General features: G+C 43.6%; 1 protein-coding gene across 1 annotated transcript; it reads right to left on the bottom strand.

The window, feature by feature from the left end:
• Positions 1-1717: 1717 nt before the first annotated feature.
• On the bottom strand, positions 1718-16548 carry Il17f (interleukin 17F). Its single transcript, XM_059281427.1, has 3 exons — positions 16483-16548; positions 3370-3584; positions 1718-2198 (listed from the first exon to the last, which is right to left on the bottom strand). Exons 1-3 carry the CDS (start codon positions 16546-16548, stop codon positions 1961-1963), a joined length of 519 nt encoding a protein of 172 aa, XP_059137410.1. The 3' UTR covers positions 1718-1960.
• Between the last annotated feature and the right edge of the window lie 9173 nt (positions 16549-25721).

The following is a 25721-nucleotide window of genomic DNA, read 5'->3' as shown; positions in this document are numbered from 1 at the left end:
TCCTGCAATCCAGCGCCCAGAACTAGCCACAGGTGGCTCATTAGGCAAAGACCCCTACTGTTGTTTGCTGCAGGGTTCATTTGTGAATAAGTGAAGAGTGCATGCTGGAGCATCCTTCCTGTTGTTAGATCATGCACAAGTTAGAAATGGAAGCCCCAAGCTCCTACTATCTGCCCGACCCATAAACCAAATCCCAGATAGGAGAAAGGCCTTACATCTCACTTCCTCTGGCTCCTGGAATGCAGCAGCAATGTGGATGTTCTTTTTTTTTTTTTTTGGTTTTTCGAGACAGGGTTTCTCTGTGTGGCTTTGCGCCTTTCCTGGGACTCACTCGATAGTCCAGGCTGGCCTCGAACTCACAGAGATCCGCCTGGCTCTGCCTCCCGAGTGCTGGGATTAAAGGCGTGCGCCACCACCGCCCGGCTATGTGGATGTTCTTAAAGCCGGTGACATGGTAGCCATGAAAGAGAGATGTGATATGCTTTATCTAGAAAAACGGAGGCACACGTTTCCCAGAGACTGCGATCTGCATTCTGTGTATTGGAGTCTGACAAAAAGACTCCTGGTGACCCCATAAGGTCTAGAAGTCACAGGGAGAAGGAGGCAAAGGAACCACATGGCCCTAATGACAGGGTTCTGGGGCTGGCTGCTGTACATTCTCTGTACATCTTTCTCCACTTTGTACCTCTAGTGGCTAACACAGCGATCAGTAAATGTTTGCTTTGTAACATAATGTGGCCAGAAGAGTGGACGAGTAACAAGCTGCCCCCCCCACACTTGAATTCTGCTTGCATCATTTCCCTTAACTGTCCATGTAAGTGTAACGGAACTTCGATTTCATTAATAACAATAACTCTAACATCAGTGGTCTGAGGAGGAAATATGATAAACAAATGATATACATATAGAATTTCAAAATCTTTAGGGCTGTAAGGTCTTGGAGTGCAAGCTGGAAGCAGAAACAAATACTTTGCCTTCCTTTATTTCCATGTTGCCATGTTAATTACCACAAGCGAAAGGAACTTGGAGGGGGACGGATTTGCTTGGCTTGTGAGTTATAGCCCATCATGGAGGGAAGTCATGGCAGGAACTCAAGGCAGGAACTGAAGCAGAGATGATACAGGAATGCAGCTCAATAGCTCACTCTCCGCAGCCTGCCCTGCCTGCCTTCCGATACAACCCAGTACTGCCTGCCCAGAGGTGGTGCCACCCACAATGGACTGCGTCCTCCCACAACAATCATTAATCAAGAAGATGCCCCCAGACATGCCCAGAGACTAACCTGCCACAGGCAATTCCTCAGCTGAGGTTCCCTCTTACCAGGTCATTCGAGTTTGTATCAAGTTGTCAAAAACTAACCACCACATACTTCAAATATTTTTAATTAAAAATATTTTATTATATAATTAGTGGATATATTAATTTCTGCTAAATTTTTGTATAATCAATAGGTCATAAATATATGTATAGTTCTACAAATATAAATATATAATAGTTTATGCCGCCTCATTTATATTTAGCAAATTTTTCTATGGACACACCTATCAGATGCTTGCCCCATCCTTGTTGACCCAGCCCACACTACAAAGCCCCCTCCCATACATGCTGAAATTTCCATCTGAAAGAAGAGCATTTCATTGAACTCTACAAGAATGATACTGTATCAAAGTGATAGTATTGACTAAAAAAAAAAAAAAAAAAAAAAATGCGGCCATCATGTAACATAAAGGGGCTGGGCCAAGGGTGTCTTAATTCTCCTTGATTTTCAGAAGTTTAAGGCATTGGAACACATCAGAACTGGTCACAATTCTAAAGCACGCCAGAAAGTTAACACAACATCCAGTACAGAGCTTCAAGAATGCCGTGCACATCTTACGAAGAGTCCTAGGAAGCAGAAAGACTTGAGACCAGGATTCAGGCAGAGCCCTGGGTAAAGAGAGGCACTTGCTGCGGAGCTTCGTCAGGCTGCGCGGTGCACGATGGGAGCGACACAGGTGCAGCCAACTTTGACCCGCATCTTCTCCAGCCTGAAGGAATTAGAACAGCCCTGGGGCTCCCGCCGGAGGACCAGGATTTCTTGATGGATGGCAACGGAGTTCATGGAGCTGTCTTCCTGCCCCTGGGCATTGATGCAGCCTGAATATCTGCACTGGGCCTCGGCGATCTCTGAGGGGAACCGGTGGGGGTCTCGGGTGATGCTGAAAAAAAAAAAAAAAAAAGGCAACAAAGGATGTTGAGGCCGGGGAGTGGAAGAGAGGAGGGCTCCGGCAGCTGGGTGTTCCCCTCCAGGGGAGGTTCTGAGTCACACAGGGAGCAGCACCGTCTCTAGATTCTTGGACCAAGCTCTAGCTGCTAAGTAATTCCCCATGTCCCAAATGCCTCCACCATAAAATGGGGCTTCTCACCATATCATTCTCTCAGGGGACTGTTGAGGATTTTTACATAGTATGAAGGCACGTAAAGCAACCCCATAAATGACGTTAGGGTTCAGTTCATCTTAGACCTGTAGTTTATTTGTGTTGTTATTACAATTATTACACGTCCTTTAAGCAGAAAGTAAACATCACTAATAGGTCTCCCAGTATACAATCCATAAAAATTCACTGCTTAGAAAGGAAAATCAAAGCCCTAGAAATGTATGAATCCAAAGCCTCTCTCAGTTTCTCTCTTGATATTCACCTCTGCCTGGAGACAGGCAGCCTCGTGGGCTTGCCACAATGTGCAAACCTCTCAGGAAGTGCCCCCAAAGCACTGCTTTGTACCTGGAATCTGTTTTTATGGATGTATTTAAAGAGTATAAGTGGGTGCTTAACCTATATCTTAAGATAAAATCACAAGACTCTACCCTACATAGTGGATGTCTACATCCCAAGCTGACCTCTCTTCCACACCTGTCTCTTACCCTCACTACTCAGAGTAACATCGAATCTGAGTGCATCCTTAAACTGACTTCTGGTTTCCACTTACCCTCATCCAGTGAAAATAATGCATAATACATCACTCCTGTAAATCCAGAACTCAGAAGGCTGAGGCAGAAGGATAACCATGGGTCTGAGGTTAGCCTGGGCTACCTAGGAAGTTCCAGGGCAACCTGAGCTACAGAGTGAGACCTCCATCTCAGAAAAAGAGTGAATGTGAGTCCTGAGTACGGAGAAGAATAAGGCTTTATAATCAATAATAATTAGATAATTTAGAACATTTTTCTTTAATTTTAGTTGTCGTGGAACTCAGTATGTAGATCAAGCTGGCCTTGAACTCAGAGATCTACCTGCCTCTGCCTTCTGAGTGTTGAGATTAAAGTCATGTACCACCACATCTGGTTTAGTACATTTTTCAATGGACTATGGATATCTATCTCCCCTGACTTACTTGTAATCCCATGGGGAACTGGAGCGATTCTGGAAGTCATGTGAGACAGAAATGCCCTGATTTTGATTGAAGATGCGGATGTCAACTCTCACACTGTTATCCTCCAGGGGAGGGCAATTCCCAGCCTTCTGAGGGACAGGAGCTTTGGGGTTCTTCCGTGCTGCTACACCTCTCAGGATGGCAAGGCCCAACACCAACAGTACCAGGGACTTGACCTGGAAAATAGAGAAGAGCCCTGGTGGTGTGATGTAGCTGAACTCCAACTCTGTACGTGGAGTCTCTTTATTGGATCAAGGTTTCTTTCTTTCTACAGGTAGTCACTGGCAATGAGAACAGTCATCCCTAATGTTACCAAAGTGTGAAACAGAAAGACTGGTCATTAAAAGCCTCTTGAATTTAATCTTTGACTTATATTCCACAAAGGCTTCCTCCAGGACATCCCTCCAAATCCCACCCTATCATCAGGGCCCCGTTCATATATAGTTCAATTAGAAGTATATTTATCAACAATAAATAATAAAGATTTTATCACTTATCACTCATGAAGTATTTCTTTATGTTTTCTAGAAAGGTATTATGTGTGTTCGTATCAGACATAGACCTGTTAAAGTAAAACTTCCTGTATGAGAACATGCACAGCAAGGATGTTCCATAGAAGCTTTCTGAATGAATGAAAGGATGGGTAAGTGAATGAATGAACAGGGCAGGGCAAAACAATAGAGTTGACTTCAGCTCATTGAGTAAAAGATTATGCAAAACCAACCACAGCAAACTTCCAATTATCGATGCTAATTGAAAGACGCAGGGGCACTAATGGCGCACAACAGCAAAGGATAGAAGCCATTTCTTTAAGCTGTGGCATATATATATTTTCTACACTCACGTTGAAATGTCTGTTTATCTGCTGTTACAAGAACACACAAAGAAAGTACTCAGTGAAGACCTACCCACAAGAGGAGCTAGGAACTCAACAGCTTCCCTTTGTTGTGACTATCCTTTGCCCACACAGCCATCCCTGCTTGACCATCACTGGGGATGGACAGAGGAACTGAAGCTGAACTTTCAACTTCGGGGCTCCATGTTGTTCGGGTTCATACTGTGTGGGTAGGGAAAGTGATTGTGTGTGTTGGTTTAAGAGACAAGCCTGCTACTTTTATACACACTGGAGGCAAGAAATGCGCAGCACACACAGAAAGGTCACGGTATCAACCTGCCGTACCAAGATCACTGATAATAAGTAGAAATCAAGATGCAGGATGAGGCAGATTTGCCTCCAGATAATCAGCAGTCATGTATGTTTTCACCTCCACAGTCATTAGTTCACTCAGTAACTAGTACTCGGGGTCACAGTGTTGTGGTTTGTTTGGGGCATTATCTCTAGAGCCAACTGTCTGGCGTCCATAACTCAATTCTAGGACTCACGCCACAGTGACTTGGTTTCCTACATCCACAAAAGTCCTAAAGACCCCTGTAAGCACGTGATAAGGATTTGAGGCAGGTAACAACTGTTGGCGCTGTACAGATGTGACACTCACTGCGTGTGAGATGGATGTGGAATGTAGTCTTCACAAGTGCTTGGAAGTTTAGCAAACAGAGTCACTCGCCGATCAACCACTTATTTAGGTTTCTTAAGTAGATTTCTCCGTTGAGTCTTCTCCTTCCTCTTGTGTATCATGTTCACTGGCTCACTTCTAATTTTCATTATCGAGGCTGAAAGTCACTATAGCTTGGGTTATGTGATTCATGATAATTATTGTAGTGGTTTAAATGAGAATGCCCATATGCAGTCTTGTTGGAGAGAGTGTGTCACTGGAGTGGGCTTTGATTTTTCAAAAGTCCTTCATCATCCCCAGTTAGCTCTGCCTCATGGTTATGTCTTAAGATGTGAGCTCTCAGCTACTGAATCTACACCATGCCTGTCTGCCTGCAGCCATGATAATCATGGAGTTAACCCTCAGAAACTGTAAGTACCAAATTAGACACTTTCTTTCACGTGTCGCCTTGTTCCTGGTGTTTTATCACAGCAATAGAAAAAAAATAACTAAGACAACTACCATGCTCCTAACAAGTCATTACTATTTTTATTAATACTTAAATATTCTTGGGGTATTTTAGAAAACCCCATTTTCATGGTTCTTTAAACACTAGATTCTACCCACTGTCTCATGAAGCAGACAGAACTCATCTTAATTATCTAATCAGCTAGATGAAGGACTTAGTCTGAGAGGCAATCAAGAACTTGGCAGCATTTTTAGCCTCTTAATGCCAGTCTACAGGCTCCACTTTCCATGGCAATGCTTAGTCACAGCCAGCCACTGAAGGTCATCACTACTATTATCCACATCAATCTTAGTTGTGTGTCATTACAGGACACAAGAATTCTAAATATCCTATCCACTGCATCTAAAAACCAGAGGTATTGAAAGCCACAGGGCCTTTATCAGGAAATCATATAATAATCATCAAATCACTGCTTGCTTCCTGACAGTATCGTTTTTAGTGTTTTGGAGCTCTGATAAGGCTGGTGCTGAGTCTGAAGAATGATGCAAACAATACTTCCCAGGGAAGCTGAGAGTGTTTTACAGGCTTGAATTCTTATATGCCACCTTTAAAGCAGATTAATAGATATAATTCTCACCCTGTAGGATGGGAAACAGGCAGGAGAATACTGAAGCTATAGGTGAGCAATCACAGAATGTGAACCTTTTCCGCTTAGCTTTGTACGTTACTCTGGTGTGAGCCCAGCTGCACATTGCCCCTACACTTACCTGTAATCTGTGACCTCCTCACTCAGGAATGGGCTACAGAACCTGGTCAGCTCTAAGCTCCATCCAAATATACCTCAATTACCATAGTGTGTCTTCTCCGCTGGCCCCTCCTAACCCAATCCCATTTCCATGCCACGTTCACTGCCACGCTTCTTACTGACAATCCAACTGATTTTTTTTCTCAAAGAATTAGAAATGATTTGGAGCATAGACTACCCAAAGGATTAGCTTGGATACAATGGTGTCAGGTTAAGAATCTTGCCTCTCGATCACGCACAGATGATTCGGGTCACAGTTGTGCATTACACTATTCAATGACAGCAAACAAAAACCAGATGATTGAGCTCCATTTCACTGTGTAATGGGCAGAATATTAACTGTCTATTTCTGTGGGTTGATGAGAGTCTCAGAGGTAATGATAATAGCATTGACCAGGCTTGGTGGCACACTCTTGGAGACCCAACACTCAGAAAGGGAGGCAGAAGGATTGCCAGTTCCAGACCGGTCCAAGTAGCAAACTCAAGACTAGCCTGGGCCACACAGAAAGATCTTGTCTCAAAAAGCAAAAACAATAACATTAAGAATTAACATTTACATGCTTTTGCTACCTTTATCTCTTACAGCAAATTAGAGTGTCCAAACTAAATAGAAACTAAGCATTCATGATCTACCTCACAAATATAGATTCATCCCACTATGCCAATTAATCCTTCCCCAAAACGCTGTAAGGGAGACACTATTATCATGCTGCTGCACGGCTGAGAAAATTAATTTCACAAAGGGTGATGACTAATGCCAAATCCCACATTTAGCAGATAGCGGAGCCAAACTTGTCTGACTTCAAAGCCTTACATCCCTAAATACTGTGCTTTGGCGGCTTGTTGTAATCTCTAAAATAAAATACTAATAATCAAGTCAATATCACCATTGTCAGAAAGCATGAGCCCTTTATAAAAGCCAAGCCCTTTGAAGCTACAAGGCTCGTACAAGGAAAATCAGAAGACTATCTGAACCAGTTACACAGTGTGTGATTTCCTATGCCTGGTCCATATGCCTCTATGTTAAACGCTTCCCAGGTGTATCCGATTAATGTTGGGCATGATTCTAGTTGTAGACAGTGAGGAGTAGAATTGTATCATACTAACATTCCACTAGCTTCTAGAAGGAGTAAGACGAAGCAAATTAATTAGTTAATTGATCAGGTATCAAAGACATGAAAAGCTTCTCCAGGAGCTGTTCCAAAGTTTAACTGGGTGGTTCTACTTCCTCCACCCAAAGTACTACTATAGTCTTGGACGAACCAAACCTTGGGTTCCCTGCTTCCTTAAGGTATAAATTATATATTAATACCTAATGTATATTAGATATTATTATATGTGATATTATATAGCTACTCCTTCCTTAGAATTTATACACACACAGATAGATAGATAGATAGATAGATAGATAGATAGATAGATAGATAGATAGATAGATAGATAGAGATAGAGATATATATATACACTATTTATATACACATGTATGTATGTATATATAAAAGCTCGGCTTGACTCTCACCATCAAGTATGTTTTTGGCCAACCTGAGTCTATAATGAGTAGCTAAGAGAGACTATCATGGTCCCTTGTGATACCAGATACACACACTAACTCACCTAAGCAAAATCCATCAGGTAAGATCCTATGCTTTCCACTCCCTATAACCTTGCTGCTGTTGGTTTGTTGATTTTTTTTTCTTTTTCTCCACCAGACAAATCAGAAATTAAACTTAACTTCATTTTTTAAAGAACTAATCCACCAAAGACTCCTAGGAGGTCTGAAGCCTTAGAAATCTCCCTTCCTTACCGCTTAGACGCATTTACCCTTACCCTAGACATCAGCATCACTCACCATGGCTGTCTCACATGGACCCTTCATGCTTGTTTCCAGCTAGCTGCTGCTTTGTTCAGGAAACTCTTTCTTCTGAGTGTGTCTCCCTGGGTATGTCAATGACAGCACCTGTCACTTTTATAGCAATCACTGTCCCTGTTTCCACTGACCTCCTTACTGTCTGTAAGTTGTGGTTGACCCAGAGTGACTGACGAATGCAGGTTTTTTTTTTTTTTTCTACTTCACTTCCTGAAGGGGAATCAAAGGGGGGACCCTAAAGGAGATGACGGAAAATGGACCCAACCTTCCTTTCCTCCTGCTCCCCACCTCCTCTCCCATTATCTTCACTACAGAGATGAACCAAGTCACAGATTCCTGTCACAGTCTCTAATTCTTCCACAACTTGCGGACACTCTTGTCACGCACCGTGCGTTCTGTTTTCAGGTCACACAGTAGAATCCCTGGTTGACATGGGGGTAAGTCATCCTTACCAAGGCTTCCTTTTAAACACCATGGATGGGAAAATGAAGCGAAAGAAATGACTGGTGTCTGAGAGATTCAGAAATTACATCCACAGGTAGTTTTTTGTGGTTTCCCTAAACTAATTCTTCTAATGCTCTGACCAAACCCTTACTGTGCTTACCAAATAATCATTCACACAATATATGTGGCTGTTGTCTTGGCTAAGCTGATTGAGGATCATTTTTGTTGGCCAAAGTGAATTAGTAAATAGAAGACTTTAAATGCTCTGGTGCATTTCAAAAAAACATTCAGTTGTCTCTGTCCTGATCCTGTCCCTAAAACATTTGTCAGGCACACGCATTTATGAACACAATCATTCCCCTCTCTCAAAAACACCAGAAGCTTACTTCTTAAAAATTTCTACTACTGGGTCTGGTGGCTCAGAGGTTAAGAGCACCAGATGTTCTTCCCGAGGATCCCGGTTCAATTCCCAGCACCCACACGGCAGTTCACAACAATCTGTAATTCTACTTCCAAGGGATCTGACACCCTCACACAGACATGCATGCCGACAAAATACCAATGCATATGAAATAAAAATAAGTAAATTTTAAAAATTCTATTATGAGCAGGTAAAACCCTCTACACTTTGACCGGCTTTGAGTCTCTGTGTCCATTACCATCTCCTACAAAATGAAGCTTCCTCAAATGTCGGGAGTGGGGGTGGATTTGATCAACACTATATATTCATGTATAAAATTCTAATAACCAAAGTTTTTTTGTTTTTTTTTTGGCCGGGCGGTGGTGGCGCACGCCTTTAATCCCAGCACTCGGGAGGCAGAGCCAGGTGGATCTCTGTGAGTTCGAGGCCAGCCTGGGCTACCAAGTGAGTTCCAGGAAAAGGCGCAAAGCTACACAGAGAAACCCTGTCTCGAAAAACCAAAAAAAAAAATAAAAAATAAAAAATAAAAAATAAAAAAAGTTTTTTAAAGATCATGTGAATGTGCACATTTTCCTTCCAGAGTGTAGTGCAGAGCTCAGAGCTGCCATCCTCTGTCGTCGACGTATTTGACTAAATCTCCATTTTCTTTAACCAAAGAGCATCCAAAACTGACCACAGTTCTGCCATGACACGCCTTACCACCACATAGCTCCTCTCTGTCTGTGGAAGCTTCTGGTCCTTCTCTGCAGCTGTCAGAAGTTCAACTCATACCCGAAGACTCTCCAACCATCCTCTCGGGCATTGCTCTCTCCTCATTCTTGGTAAGCTCAAATTCTGTCATCTTTTGCCTGCTTCTGTTCAGGATGGTTCTCTAGGCTCTTAATAAATATGGATTATCTTCAGCCCATCCCAAAAGGAACATCCTCAAATATGCAATCTATATTACACAGTATATATACTGGTTTTTCAAGACAGGGTTTCTCTGTGTAGCTTTGGAGCCTGTCCTGGAACTTGCTCTGTAAACCAGGTTGGCCTCCAACTCAGAGAGATCCACCTGCCTCTGCCTCTGTCTCCCCAGTGCTGGGATTAAGGGTGTGTACCACCACCGCCTGGCCTACACAGTATATTTTTTAGGCAAACATGGATTTAATACAAGGGCTTTAGCCAGACTGAAATCCCCATGCTTATCTCACAGAGAATTTTAAGGCCTCATCACATAGGGCAGCTCAGGAACACGGTGAAGCTGCCTTCATGAAGTCTAGATTTTAGATTTCAGCTTTGTTTGTATCCCTCATAATACCAAAGCAATCTATGAATGGGGCTACTTCTGGATCTGCACTGTCTGCTGAAGGATTGTACATTGGTGGCTGTCTGTCCACTGCAGCAGGGTTCAGAAGCAGGAGCTTCAGAGGTAGATCTGACAACTTTTCATTAGACAACTACTTATCAATAGAATAAACCTTTTATAGATTTATAGGGTTTTTTTTAGTTTTACTTATTAGCTTTAATGCCAATTATTTAGAACTCTGATCATTAGATATTTTACACACACAGATAAATTTGTTGGCTAGCATATAAAATAATAGATTTCACTATGACATTCTTTTGTTTGTTGTTTGTTTGGGGTTTCTGTTTTTGTTTTTTCAAGACAGCATTTCTCCGCGCAATCCGGGCTGCCCTGGAACTCTCTTGATAGATCAGGCTAGCCTCAAACTCAGCGATCTGCCTGCCTCTGCCTCTTGAGTGCTGGAATTAAAGATGTGTGCCATTGTTATGGATGTATTAAATTTATAACTTAATGGACTATTAGAAAAATGGCAGAAATTCTGATAGATAGGGACTAATAAGAGGAAGTGGGTCATTGGAAAAATAGATTGAAGGAATGTATTCGTTCCAGGTCCTTCCTTCTCTGCTTCCATGCCTCTCTTCATTCACCTTTTCCTTTGGAGACAGCATGAAGCAAACAGCTTTCCCCTACCTCGCACTCAAGGAAACCACACAAAGTTCTTGTCTCATCCTGATCGAGAAGTATGATGTCACATGACCATACACACTAAGACCTCTGCAACCATGAGCCAAAATAAGTCTCTATGCCTTTGAGTTGATGGTTAGGGGCATTGCCATAGAAACAGAAAGCTGCTTAGCATCCCCGCTTTCCTCAGTAGCCTTTAGGTTGATGGTTAGGTGTGTTGCTACAGCCACAGAAGGCTTGTGAGCATCCCCGCTTGCCTCAGTACCCTTTAGGTTGATGGTTAGGGGCGTTGCCACAGCCACAGAAGGCTTGTGAGCATCCCCGCTTTCCTCAGTAGACTCTTTCCTCGTGGCTGTGCTTCAGTGCATAGAAGAGTACAAGAACCACCCTGAAAGGAGTCTCAAAACACCAGACTCGGTACCGGAGGGTTTGCTGGATTGCTGCTGGGAAGAGTGAAAGGGCACCTTCCATGCGAAGGAAGCAGCACTGACTTTCACGGCCGCCGTCAAAAACGCCGTCTGCTGCAGAGGGAAAACCACTCATCAGGTAAGATGACAAACTGGTAACTGCCCAGAACCAAGGGGTCCAGATCATTAATCTAGCCCGCATTTACTCAGCATTTCTTCCCATGTCAACCAGGTGTGTTGACACTATGGACACAGTAATGAATGTATGATAAGCAGACAGCCAACTCTGGTGCGTGCACTTCTCTGACCTTGCGTCATCACCGGCCTTGAGACTTTCAGAAATACCCTAGAGCGGTTGTCCAGCACCCAGGCCACACTCAGCTTCAAAGCACACAGAAAGCAAACAGCAGACAACTGTAATCCCGGGAGTGGCTTATGTAGTGGGCAGCTGTTCTGTCTATGACCTTAGAGCACTGCCCCTAGAGATGTAGCGAGTTACTGTCCTATCTACCAATGACCGTGAAGTACCTGCCCCTGGGGCGTGGTCTGGGGGCTACCTTTAAGACCTCAGACACACGTAGGCCACTCTCTTCTCTCCCTCCTGGGCTTGGATGCTCGGACAGACTCAGGCAGAAGAACAGTGTGGCATTGTACCTTGGCCTTCCAGGACCCTACAAAAATCTCCTATTCTATAGTGAGTCTTCCTTCCTAGTAAATTCCTTTACCCTTTAAGCAGTCTCCGTGGATTTCTCATAATAGGCTTACACATAGCCTCATGTATGATAAAATAGTGTAGCTGGCAAAGCATCCAGATTAGCCAGTGTTTTAGCCAATATGCCCTACTGTGTGCTTGGAGCCAGACTCCACGTTTTCCGTGGGATACCGTTCCAGGTAATAGTCTGTACTATTATAAATGTGTATCAAGAAGTTCAAAATCTGGTTACATAGTGAAAATCATCACACATATATTAACAAATAAAATAACAGCATGAAATTCTTAGGGATCTTGGTGGCATGAATAAAAACACTGAATTTTACAAATCCAACTTCCAGAGACGTTATTCTCATTCTATAAAGGTGAGTCTAGTCCTCTATAGGAAGATGGTTGGTGGGTAAGAAAACTCGCTGTGAAAGCAAGAAGACCTACGTTCAGATCCTCAGCACTCACATAAAGCTGGGCAGGCTTGTGACCCCAGAACTGAGGGACAAAGTCAGATTGGTTCTGAGAGCTTGCTGGCCAGCCAGCCTGGCCAGAACACAAGCTGCAGGCTCAGAGAGAGACTCGTCTCAAAATAATAGTAACAGCAAGGTAGAGAATGATAGAGAACAAAAGCCATTCTCTGACCTGAGTGTGTGTGTGTGTGTGTGTGTGTGTGTGTGTGTGTGTGTGTGTGTGTAAGCACACAAGTGCACATACACTACACTACACACACATACAGAGAGAGAGAGAGAGACTGCCACAGCACAGCAGTATATCTGAAAACACAAAAATGAATGTCTGAAAGTGAGGTGCTAACACAGCAACAATCTAACTGTACTTCGGGCAGTTAAATTACTGGTCAGATAAATGATGATCTATGTTATATAACACAATCCATTTGACAAAAAATTGCAATAACCCGAAAGGCAGATATTGTATCTAATTAATTTGTATCCTTAGAGAAGGAGATTAGAACCTATCCGTGTATGTGAGATTTTTTGAATTGACAAAAACTACACAAAGAAATTGAGTTTAGAACAGAACTGAAGGTTTGCAAATGAAATGGAGAATTGAGGCCAGAGTTCCAGAGTCCTGCAAGACTAGAAAGAAACATCTATTTCTACCCACCAAAAGTAAAAGACAATAATCACAAAAAAGCTTCAGACACATCTTTCAGCCAAATAAATTTCCCAAGGATGAAAAGCAGAATGAAGCGTGAAATAATCAGGTGCAGGAATTCAGAATGAAACATGTATGAATATAACTCTAGCAACCTTCCACTAAGTCAAGAGAGGAACAGAGAGTTCCAGGAATGCAGAAAGAAACATGGGTGTTGTGAAAATTGTGCTTTGAGAGAAAATTCTGACTTACATAAGAAATTTACTCAGCTTTTAAGAGTATGCTTAAAATTACCCAGGAACTGATCCTTGTACCTTAATCATCAAGGGGCAGGTAGCAAAGTCCTAGCAAATATTTTTTGCCAACACTATTTTATATACATCAAAGAGATGATTAGGAGGGAAAAAATTAACTTCCAAGTGCAACCAGAAATCACAGAGTAAAGCTAAAGTGAGCTCCTTCCAAATCCAGAACTAAGTTCCAATCGTGCGATAATTTGTATGTCAAGCATAAGAGGTGCCCATGACCCAGCCGAGCAAAATGTCAAAGCCACAAACCCAAACAAATACCTGCTCGGCTCCGATTCTTTTTCTTTCTAAATAGAAATAGTTGTTGTTTTCCTGCTTCTAGTCTATCTGTTCAGGTAATGAGCTATAGTATCAGCCAGTGCCCAGACATTATGTAATAAACCCTAGATTGGCACTCGGATTGGATGGTCGGTACTGTAGGGTGCTTTTCCTTAGGGAAGAAGAACAAGCATTGTGAGAACTGAGAACAAAGTATTTGATGGAAACAGAGAGGTAGACACTGGAAGGAGCAAATACATTCATCAGAAAGCTGTTCTCTGCTTCCAGGAACAGAGTGTAGCTTTTTTTTTTTTTTTTTCTTGCCTCCTTACACTTTGTCTTGCTCTGGCCCATGAAATGTGTGTGAGTCACTTCCAGGCAGAAGAGTGTAAAACCCATGTGTCATTCACCATGACTTTCTTCTTCTGCCTCAGGGATTATGGAACTGTGTGGGGAAATGATAATGTGGTAAGAGGGCGGACTCCCCATCAGTCTGCATCTCTGAGCTAGTTCAATGAGCTGTCTCCCGACTGACCCACATTGGGCACGGCAGTAGGGCATTTCTGGTCTTGCAAACCACTGGGATTAGGGCATTATTTATTTGTTACATATCCTAATCCAAGCAGACTGGTGGACACATTAAAGGATTTCACAGTCTTTTCTGTTTAGTTTTGCTTTTTATCTCAACTCTGATTTCTCATAAAACAAGACAGTTAAGAAAGTATTTTATCATATACCACATTTAAAGAGTATTATAAATTAGAATTAAATCCAGACTTTAAACTGAGGGTTGTTTTTTTTTTTTTACTATCTTATTCACAAACAGAAGTTTTTAGTACATGATTTATTTTAACCCTGCGTTTATCCCCAAGTGTCATATATTTATGTTGAAGTCAGGCACAGAGTATGAGAATACCAGGCTAGAATAACATCAAAGATCCTGGATTTTATTCTCTAACTCCGTTTTTCTTACAGCTTGTTGCTCCCTCAAGCAAAAGACTCTTCTTTCCTTTAGGTTGTTTGAGCTAATTAAATATACAGCTTGTCTGTTTAGTCCCTAGCACAAGGAATCCAGGCTTCATTTCCTGGAGTCATCTTAGCTCTGGGTCTCCTACTGAAGAATAAAAATGTGGTAATGTGACAGCATACCCTCCCAGGCAGCTGTATACCCCACTGAGTCAACATGATCCTTTTTCCCAGTTTGATGCAGTAGAATAGCCCCAGTTTCAGGGTATTTTGAATCTGTTCATTGTTTCGTATCTGTTCGAAATAAATAATGAGCCCCATCATGTGTTCTTTTAAAAGCAACACAAGGTCATAATCCATAGTGGCTAACTAACCTTTCTGTCTCTCTGTGTGTGTCTCTGTCTCTGTCTCTATCTCTGTATCTCTGTCTCTGTCTGTCTGTCTGTCTGTCTCTCTGTCTCTGTCTTTCTCTCATTTGTTTGTTTGTTGAAACAAGGTTTCTCTGTCAAGTTGAACTCAGATGACTACGTAGACCATGCTGGCCTTAAACTCGGAGATCTGCCTGCCTCTGTGTGTACCACCGTGCCCAGCCAACCCTTCTTTTTAAACGCAATGATTATTTGTCAAATGAAGGAGCTGTGCATGGGTCTCCATAGGCCGGCATTTATGAGACTAGGAATTACTTGGGTGTGAAGTAACAGAATGAAACTACAGAAGCCTGCTTTCCCTTTTGCCTTTATGGCTCTAGTTTTCTCTTCGCGCCTTTTTTTTCCTTAGTCTCCCTCTCCTCTCTGAGAAAGGGTTGGTGGGCTGGCGATATGGTTCAGTTGGAACAGTGGTAGCCTAGCATGCACAGAGCCCTGGGTTATCCCATGCATGGCCATAAATGGGGTGTGGGGGTTCATGCCTACAGCCCCAGCGCTGAGGAGGTAGAGACACAAAGATTTAGTTTTAGGTCACCCTGGGCTGCATAGGGAGCTAGAGACCAAGTCAGGAGTGAGAAAGAGAGTGGGGGAGAGAGAAGAAGAAAGGAACTGGGGGCAGAGGAGGGGGAGAAAGTGAGGGGAGGACCGAGGGAGGGAGGAGGAAGGAAGGAATTGATGGAAGGGAGGAAGCAAAAGCTCTGAAAGAAGAATAAGAAAGAAAAGCAGGAACAGGGTTTCACCAGAACGCAGGGAGAACCCTGGGTGGAAGAGGTTATATGTCACTAGAGAAAGGTCCAATGTGACCTAGGGCTCTCTCAAGTCTGAACTGATTATAAGGGTCTGTGGAGACGTTTGCATCACCCTTCCGTTTCCTCGTAAATGAGCAATTTACTAAGCATCTACTCTGGACAGGGGAAGAAGAAGAAAAATAAAAAGGCACTAGCTAAAAAAGCAAGAAAGCGCTGGAGAGATGACTCTGTGCTTAAGAGAGCTGGTTGCTTCTACAGAGGACGCAGGTTCAAGTCCCAGGACCACATGATGATGCAGGTCCAAGTCCCAGCACCACATAATGACTTACAACCATCCATAGCTTCTGTTCTAAAAGATATACCTTTTGCTGGCACGAGGCAGGCATGTCGTGCACATGCCCATATATATGCAGGTAAAATACTCATGCATGTAAAATAAAATGAATACGTCATTTAAAAGGTTGTGTGCCACCATTTAAATAAACAACAGTGCTCTATCATTGACTGCACCAAATCAAGCTTGGCTCTAATGGAAAGGTTGATAAAATTGGGATGTGGTAAGGAGGACCAGCGGGGTGTTATACTGCAAGAATACAGACATCTTCTAAATCCAGGGGAGCTGTGTACTTTGTGGTAGATCAGACAGCATTGCTGCTTTAGGGAGAATTTACCTGGGGTCCTTTAGGGGCTTTAAAGACAGAGCCTCTTTCAGGATAGATGGCACAGCGTGAAGTCATTGTGCGTGAAAATAAGAGGAATTTGAGTTAGCCCTGGAAGGGCATTGAGATGTCCATTAACACTCCCCTAGTGGCTGAGCTGACAAGGGAGCTTTTGAGGCACAAGTTTCCAAGTCTACATTGGCCTTTCATTGGTTTGGGGGTAACATGTCAAAACACAAAACAGTCTTATGATGTCCACACAGAGCAAAGCGACATGCAGAAAACAAGATCTCCTCAGGGGGCATCAGCAAGCACCAAGATTTGGTATGAGAGGCTCACACTGCTACCTCAAGACTGCTGTCTAGAAGGATCCTGCTACCCAACATCAGGTCTCAGAACCATCTAACTTATTAGCCCCAGTGAGCTTATTTGAAAGTGAAGACTCCATTTTCTTTCTCATTTTCTTTTCTATTTATTTATTTATTTATTTATTTATTTATTTATTATTTAGTTTTTTTGAGATAGGGTCTCTCTTAGTCCTGAACTCGCTATGTAGACCTTGAACTCACAGACATCCGCCTGCCTCTGCCTCGTGAGTGTTGGGATTAAAGGTGAGCATCACCGGGTCCAGCAGAGACTTCACGTTCATCAGCTACCTCAAGTATCCACATCACATAGGAAGTCTGAGGTTCCCCAAACTAAAGCCCAGTGGAGAAACTGCTGCATGTCCCATAAAACTACGTCCGGATGTGTTGTGGTTTCCAACACCGGTAAACCCAGCACTTGTAAACTGAGGCCAGAGGACCATGACTATGCTAGCCTGGACTGCATAGCGAAATCAACACACAAAACAGTGCAGTGGGTTCTGAAACCGGGAAACGGACAATCAAATGTCCTTGGAAGTCTGTTGGATACGAAAAGAGCAATCTTTTTTTCTTCTTTAAAAAAAATTTTAATTCATTTTACATACCAACCACAGATCCCCTTCTTATCCCTCCTCCTGCTTCCCATCCACCCCAAAAAGAGCAATCTTAAACTTCCTGTACATCTTTACAGCTAAGAAGCCCACCTCTTCTCCTGTACTCTGGGCGGTTTCTTTGGCAAGTGTGGGACAGATCTAATAGGAAAGTGAGGCTGTTTCTGAGTCCCAGGACTGTGGTCTGTCCTGGAAGCTAGTCAGCAGCCATGCTCTGCAGGTTCCATGCAGACTTTCACTTGCCCAGCTGCAGGCAGACTTCCTGCTCTGAGCTGGATGGAATTAGTCAGCACACTGCCCAAGCACAGCGAGCGCCAGGGGAAAGCCCGGCACACCGTCTGCCGGTTCAAGGTCAAACACCCTCGAAATGTTCCTGCCTTCCTCCCACCAAATCGCTCCTCAGCTCATTTCTACCAGGGTTATGAAGGAACCAGGAATCAGCGATTTTCGTCCCTGTACTTTCCCCCCATTCATCATTGACAAGAAACGAAGTTTCTGCATGGTAAATCAGAGTGCAGAAAAATTGATCTTCCGCCCCATTCTTACCTCTCAATCACTAATTTCTCATGTATTGGCTCAAAATCGCATGTACGTATCAAATTCTCAAAACTTTCACCAAGCAAACTCCATTTTTTTGAGTTTTGTGTTTCTCTGCGCTCCCGCTCTCTGATCTGTTCTTCTTTCCTGTAGTGATTGACCACGTTGCTTCTCCGAGTTCCACCCTAACTCACAGTCTCCCACGTCCAGCTCCTCCTCCTCCTCCTGAAAACTCTCAAATTATCTATTTCCTCTCGTGCCAGTCCACAAAACAATTAACTAAAAACAACTAGAGGTGACCTTCGTATTGGCCACTTGAACGGCTATTTGTGTGGGCTTTGAACTTCTAAGGGTCTCAAGTGTGCATTCATAATTTGTTCTCTGAATCTTAAATGCTGTGAAGGGGCTCGCTTTGAATCCCGCATTTTAGTCTTCCACCATGCCTACACTCCTGGCCTAGCGCTGGTGCTCAGTAAATACTTGACTCTATTTTATGTCTCCTTCATCTAGTTTAAATTCTTAAATGGGGCATTTTGAAGAAGAGAAAGCTTGAAGACACAGAATATTATTTTCAAATATTTGTAAATGTTTTTAAGATGGAGAAAGACCGGTTTCTATCCAAGTCTCTCTCTCTCTCTCTCTCTCTCTCTCTCTCTCTCTCTCTCTCTCTCTCTCACACACACACACACACACACACACACACACACACACACACACATATATAAGTGTTTCACTATATAACCCTGGCTGTCCTGAATCTCAATGTGTAGACCAGGCTGGCTTGACACTCATAGTGCTGGGATTTAAAACACACAGTTCCACAGCTGGCTCTTCACAAGCCTTGATGAGCATTTGGTAGTGACGCTCAGGGGGAGTCATGAGTCTTGATGAGCATTTGGTAGTGACGCTCAGGGGGAGTCATGAATTGGGAAGCTTTTGGACTGAACCTCCTCCACAGCTGCTTGTACTTTAGGACCCTATGGGACCCTCAAACAGAAGACTAATTGGGGCCAACAAGATGGCTTTGTGGGGAAGATGCTTGCTGCCAAGCCTGACGAACTGAGTTCGATCCTTGAGTCCCACACGATGGAAGGAAAGAATAGACCCCTCTGACCTCTACATCAGCACCGTGACACATGACACACATGCTAAATATGTAAATAAATAAATGTGGCAAAATGTTAAGGAATATTAGGATTAATAATACTCCCAGGTGCAGTCAGGGAAGTGGGAGCATGTATGAGGGAGGACACAGGCATGTACCTGCATGTAGGGAACGGTATCCCTGCTCTCTTCGTCAGCTCATTCCTCCCATCTTTGTGTGGAAAACAATAACATCAACTCCAAATGCTAGAAATTTTATGTGCTGTAACTCTATCCCCATGAAAATACAAGGAAAATGGGAATGTAAGAGGCGGGAGGGGGAGGTTTCAAATGACCCCATTTGGGACATGTATCACTTTCACCCTGCATGGCCATGACTCGGGCCAGTAGCCCTGGGCTCTCCTAATTTGGGTAGAAAGGCTGTAGAAGACAGGATGCAAAGGTTTCCTGTGAGGCACTTCATCTTTGCAGACACAAGAACTTGAAAGGTAGATGAAGAAGAAAGGATGGGAGGAGGCATCTGGAGAGGAAACAGGGCATGCCTTCCCCTTTCTGTCTCCCAGGCTCACAACACAGAGAGCTGGGGCCCTGTGACATGTGACATGGGGGGGGAGGGGGTGAAAGAGGAGAAAGAAAAACTAAATAAATACGCTGGTGTCTCTTATGAAGAGTTTATTTTAACCAAACGACCCAAGGATGTTTCCACTGTCTGTTATCCTGTGGTACCTGGGCACCATCCAGAGCACCCCTAGACCTGGCACCCAAGTTAGATGAGCCCGTACTGCCTCCTCACTAGAGACATCAGGAGCTCCCCAGAACTCTAGAAATATCGTGTTCCAGCTCTCACAGACACTCGTGGAGACTGCACAACTTTCTTACAGCTAACCACCCTTGAAGAATTGTGGTCCCTAGCCTCTTTTTTTTTTTTTTCTATTTTACACACCAACCACAGTTCCCTCTCCCTCCCCTCCTCCCAAGGCATCCCTCCATAGGGAATGGGTTCCAAAGAGCCAGTTCATGCACTAGGGATAAATCCCGGTCCTGCTGCCAGTGGCCACACATATGGCCCAAGGTCCCTAGCCTCTCAACTCCCTCTAATCTCCCTTGTTCTCTGTCTCCCCTTCCTCCCATCTCTCTCTGACTCCTTTTCCTCCACCCTTCTGTATGTAGGGAGAGGGTTGTTTTTTTTGGGGGGGGGGACAGGATCTCTGAGGCACTATCTGGACTACAGCTGCATGTGTAGACAATGCTATCACTGAACTCCTGATCCATCTGCCTCTACCACCCAAGTGTTAGGATTACAGGTTTGTTAATATTTATCTACAGACGAAGGGATCTCTCTCTCTAAAACTCTTCAGGGCTCCTTTTCTCTGTGCCAGCACTATCAGCTCTTTGACAAAAATGATTATATGTATGGTATGGTATGGTATCGTATGGTATGGTATGGTATGGTATGGTATGGTATGGTATGGTATTATGGTATGATACGGTCTGGTGCTTAGATGACCACTCATATGTCTAGGACTGAGGTCGAAGACATCTCACGGACTCTGCCTGCTCTCTGAAGATAAAGGGTGGTGAATTCACTTCCTGCTTTTTGATTGGGTCTACGTCATGCTTTATTAGGAACCCTATTTAACTGTTGCACGTTATTTTCCGGGCATTTTGCCTTTGAATTAACAAGGTAAACACAGGATCAGGCCAGGTCACTTCTGCTGCGTGTCACATGTAGTCCTAAGAAATAAACAGTGGGAGAGGCTTGTCTTCTCTATACATCCTGTGTGTTTAAGGTGGGAAACAGTCTCAAACCACTTCCACAAATATGAATTTCAGTTACTACTGAAAGTATAGGGTGAGAAATACAGGACATTACAAATATACATCAAGTCTCAACCATGCCAAAAATGACCATTTGAAAAAGATGGAGGTGGGGGATGGTATTTAGTGTCAGCAAGGGTACAAGACAAAAATATATCCCTCATACATACATGTAGAAATACATACTGTAAATGCAGTAAAGCAGTCATATTTTATGTAAAATAATTGTACTTCTAGGGGATTGTCCTAAGGAATAAGTGTGCGCACCAAAACTTACAGCAAGGATGCTCTTCACAGCCTTATTGAATCATGAAAAACTGACAACATCCAGCGATGCAGGCAATATAAATATCTAGGACAGCACATCAACCATATATTTGGCTTGATAATTATGGGTGTTTTCTAGTGTTCCACTAATGAAAAGATTCTAGGTTAGAAATAAAAAGAAACATATTGGAGTTTCTCATAATTAAGAAATTTTAGCGGGCTCCCAAAAGCAAGTTTCCTAGTGACTCTAGTGCCCACCACAGCCATCAGCTTCATATGAAATAGCACGTGCCAATCACTGCCACACAGGCCTTGCTGCCCTTGGGGAAAGTTCTTGTTTCATCTCCAAACAGTGGTACCCAGTCACCCCATCACACTAGAACTCTATGATCTTGTCTACAATACTTATTCATAGATAAAGCTCTGACCCCCTCTGGCTAACAGAGTCCTCCGAACCCTTTGAGGAGAACATCACAGTACACCAGGTAAAGAACTATAATTAGTAATCAAGCCAGCCCTGAGTGTGGATCCATTCCACCACTGACCAGCTATGGACCCAGAACAAACTATCTAGTGAAAGCCCTTGCTGCCAAGTCTGATGACTTGGGTTCTGTCCCTGGAGCCCAAGGTGGATGGAGAGAACTAACTCCATAGAGCGATGCTACAGTATGCATGTGGGGGTCAGTGATGGGTCTATGGAGTCAATACTCTTACTCTAATGACCCATCTTGCCAGTCTCTAAACGGGTTCTAAAGTTCACCAAAAATAAATTTATTATATATATATAGTAGGTGCATTAGGGTGCTCTGCCATTATTGTTGCCTACCTTTCTAAATAATATTTTTTAAACATAAAACCATACACAGAAAATCAAATCTTGTTTTTGCTTGGGGGTCCTTTATCAAGTTGATTCTGGCTTTGATTCCAGAGACACACGTGCAAGAGGCATAGGTTGACCTTTCTACTGCAAGATTAAATGGTGGCACTTAAGGCAGGAAGGCTTGGCTTGCTTACTCCAAAACATACCTGCTGGGATAGCTATTACCAGGATGGCAAATCTCAGCAGAAGCTAATATCCTCCTACAGGCTGTGGGAGAATACTCAGGACTTAATAGTAAAAATGTTCAAGGAAAGAATTCAGAATCTTAATTCCCTCCCCTGAGGAGACTGAAGAGAATGAGCTAGGATTCCATGCTGCTTAATAATGAATGAGCTAGAATCCAAGACTCTTCGGTGAGGCGTAAACTAGGTTTATATTTCAGCAAGTTAAAATGGAATTAAAATTAGTTTTGTGATAAGATCTTCCTAGGAATTAAGTAAAACCTCTTGAGATCATTGCAAATATCCTGGATACTTCTCACTGAATATGGAGGCATAGACACCACTGTTGCTGGAAGGCATGGGGTTACATGTCTACTGGTTGTGTCCACAGCCAATCAATTGAAAATACTCTCCAAATGGGTACCTTCTTGACTTATCGTTGACTTCCTAAACAATACACTATAACAACTACTTATACAGCATTTTTATGGAATTGGGTATAATTTAGAGATGACTTAAAGTGTGCAACAGGATATATGTAGAGAATCTGAGACGTGGGTGTCCTCAGATTTTGGTATCACTCACAGCCTTAGAATGATTGTACGTAACCAGGTATTAAAATACTGCTGTGTAGCAGTTTCCTCGAGATCGAAGCATTCCCTTCCGCAAGGAAGCTCCTTAAGCCAGAAGGTAAACAACTCAGAATGGCTTCAGGAAGTCCCTGAAACTGACCAGGCCCCTTCTTCTCCAGAGCAGACAACTCAAGCTCTTAAGATTTCAGGGCAGCCTAGAGGCCTGGAAGAAGCAGAGAGCAGCTGGGCTGCCGGCAAGGTTTAGACCAACCGAGTCAGCTGGAGATAACACTCTCCAATCTGTTGAGCAGTGTGTGCAGTGTGCCCCAGGTCCCCAGCTTCTGTGAGCTGTCATCCATGCTGGGGTGGGCTTTGGGGATACAGCTGTCATTTAAGTCATCTCTGGCCCTGTAAGTGACCCCTCACCCATGTCCCTTTAAGCACCCAATACAACTCATTGGTTCATCAAGTTCTTTGGTGGTTATCTGTACTTTGGTCTGCTGTGGGCTCCCAACCTGAGTTGTGAAGACATACATATGTTCTACATCTCCCCAGGAAAAGTCTTGTCACATAACAAATACTTTTGTTAAGAAACCATGCACTTTCCTCTAAGGATGCGGCTGGCCTTTCACTCAGGATGGAAGCCAGGGTCAGGGAAAGGAACCTGAACACATGAATGCAGACTTACTTCCCTGGAGCAGTCTGTAGCTCGCTAGTGACATTTCCTGTGTAACCAGTCCCACCCCCATCTCCACATCCAGAAAACAGAAGTGGTGTCACCATGTTCCAGAGGAGAGTAGGGGAGCAACCACACAGAGCTGTCCAGAAGACTGCAGAGCTGAGGCAGCCAGCGTACAGGTAACTCCCACCTACCTACCTTAGTCCACGCACGGACTGACCACTTCTGAGTTGACCTTACCTCAGAAAGTCTGGCATCACTGGGCTGGTGTTGTAGAATGCGGTCTTCAAGAACACAGCTAGGATATCTTCCCCCTGCACTGTAAGGAAGCCCAATAAACCCTCTGGTTTCCCAGGTTCCCTTTGGTCTGTCCTAAGGACTTACTAGGTTTCCTGGAACAAACTCTCCCCACAGTTGTGGAGATGGCTCAGTGGGTAATATGCTCACTGCACAATGAGCACCTGAGTTCAGATCCACAGCACCTATATAAAAGTGGGGTATAACCCCAGCCCAGTGAGGAGACAGAGACAGATATATTCTAGGGTGCCCATTGGTCAGCTACTCAAGCTGAAGATACCCAGCTCTAGGGTCAGTGAGAGAGCTTGTCTCAATAACTATAATGATAACAATAATAAACATTATGATGATGGTGGTGTGGGGAACAGCAATATACTTGATGTTGCCTTCTGGGTTTCCACACGCACACACATGTGGGTAAGTGTGCCCATATACACATGCATATAAACACAGGCACCATAAACACAGACTTTAAAAAGATCTCAAAGTCCAGAATCATTAGGACAGCTAATGTAGACTGAATAGTCATCAGGGAAAAAACGTGCAGGAATGAGCCAGCCAATTCTGATTTTGTCTTTCCCTTTTCTTCTCCAGGTTTCCCTGACTTACCTCACAGGGCTGCTAACCCTGCCTGCCACTACAGGAAACTGCAGTCCATTGGGGATCGCTAAAGGCCCTATCACAGGTGAGGGGCTAGGTGCTGGAGCCAGGCCCACACTGCCTGCAGAACAGGAACTACCAAGGGACAGAAAAAGGGGATGAATCCAAGGGGATGCTGGCGATTTGAACCCAACGCCTTGTACATACTAAGTAAGCATTCTACCAGCGATGCCCCCAACCCCTAGTGATTTTCGTTCTGTTGAAACAGTGGCCCGCTTGGCTCCTAAATAACCTACAAAGCAGTATGCAGCCCCATTTACAACTTATTAACAAGCAGTGCAAGCTTTCTCTCTAGTTACCTGGTAAGTGGCAGACTCAATCCCAGCACCTTTCCCAAACTAACAACTTTGAGCATCACTTCCCTAGCAACATTCCATTCATCCAGGTACCCTATTGATGATGCCCTAATTTCTCAAGGTAGGAAAACCTTACTCCTCAAAGTCCCAGAAACTGCTTAGCTACTTTAGATAGCAGACCTAAATGTAAGCAGGCTTCTTCGGAATGAGGAATGCAGATTTGTTTTTTAAAGCAATCTTTTTTTTTTAAATTTTTTACTATTTTATTTTTGTGTGTCTGCGCATCTCTGGAATGCTGGAGTCAGACGAGGTTGTAAGCAGCCCAACATGGGTGCTAGGAACTGAACTCACATCCTCTGCAAAAACAGTGAGCCCTCTTAACCATGAGCCATTATCTCTGCAGTCCAAACAACTTAGGCATGTTTTTTCTGATGAGTCCAGGTCAGTATATTGCAATAGCTATGTGAAGAGCATCTCGTCACAGGCTGAGCACTCTGTGGATGTGTGTGTGTGTGTGCACATACACGTCACGGTACATGTGTATAGACCAGAGGAAAGCTTTTGACTTGATTCTTCAACTTGGAGGTAGGTTCTCTCACATGGGCCACACTTCTGCCATGCCATGCACCCCAGACTAGGTAACCTGCCAGCTTCCAGTCCTGTTTCCACCTCCCATCTCACCAGGGGGGCACCTGGATTACAGATAGGTAATCTGGCCTTTTATATAGCCGCTGGTGATGAAGCTCAGGGTATCAGGCTTACATGGCCAGCTTTCATCCACCGAGCCATCTTGCTGGTCCCCTACACAGCACTTCAGGTGTCTGCCATGGGTCCCACAAGGCTTCTAGACAATAACAAGACGGTGCCCTTAATACTTACTCACATCTTCCATGTCACAAGTCGGTACACTACACATCCAAGTTTCTTGAAACTCAATATAAAGATCTGAATTCCTAAGAACCCGCTTATTTTAAACACTTAACATCTATCTACTCTGGCAGTCA

Source organism: Peromyscus eremicus, chromosome 16_21 (assembly GCF_949786415.1).
Source record: "Peromyscus eremicus chromosome 16_21, PerEre_H2_v1, whole genome shotgun sequence".
Lineage (NCBI taxonomy): Eukaryota > Metazoa > Chordata > Mammalia > Rodentia > Cricetidae > Peromyscus > Peromyscus eremicus.
Note: the sequence above shows the minus strand (reverse complement) of the source record. Positions and strands in the feature narration are given on the sequence as shown.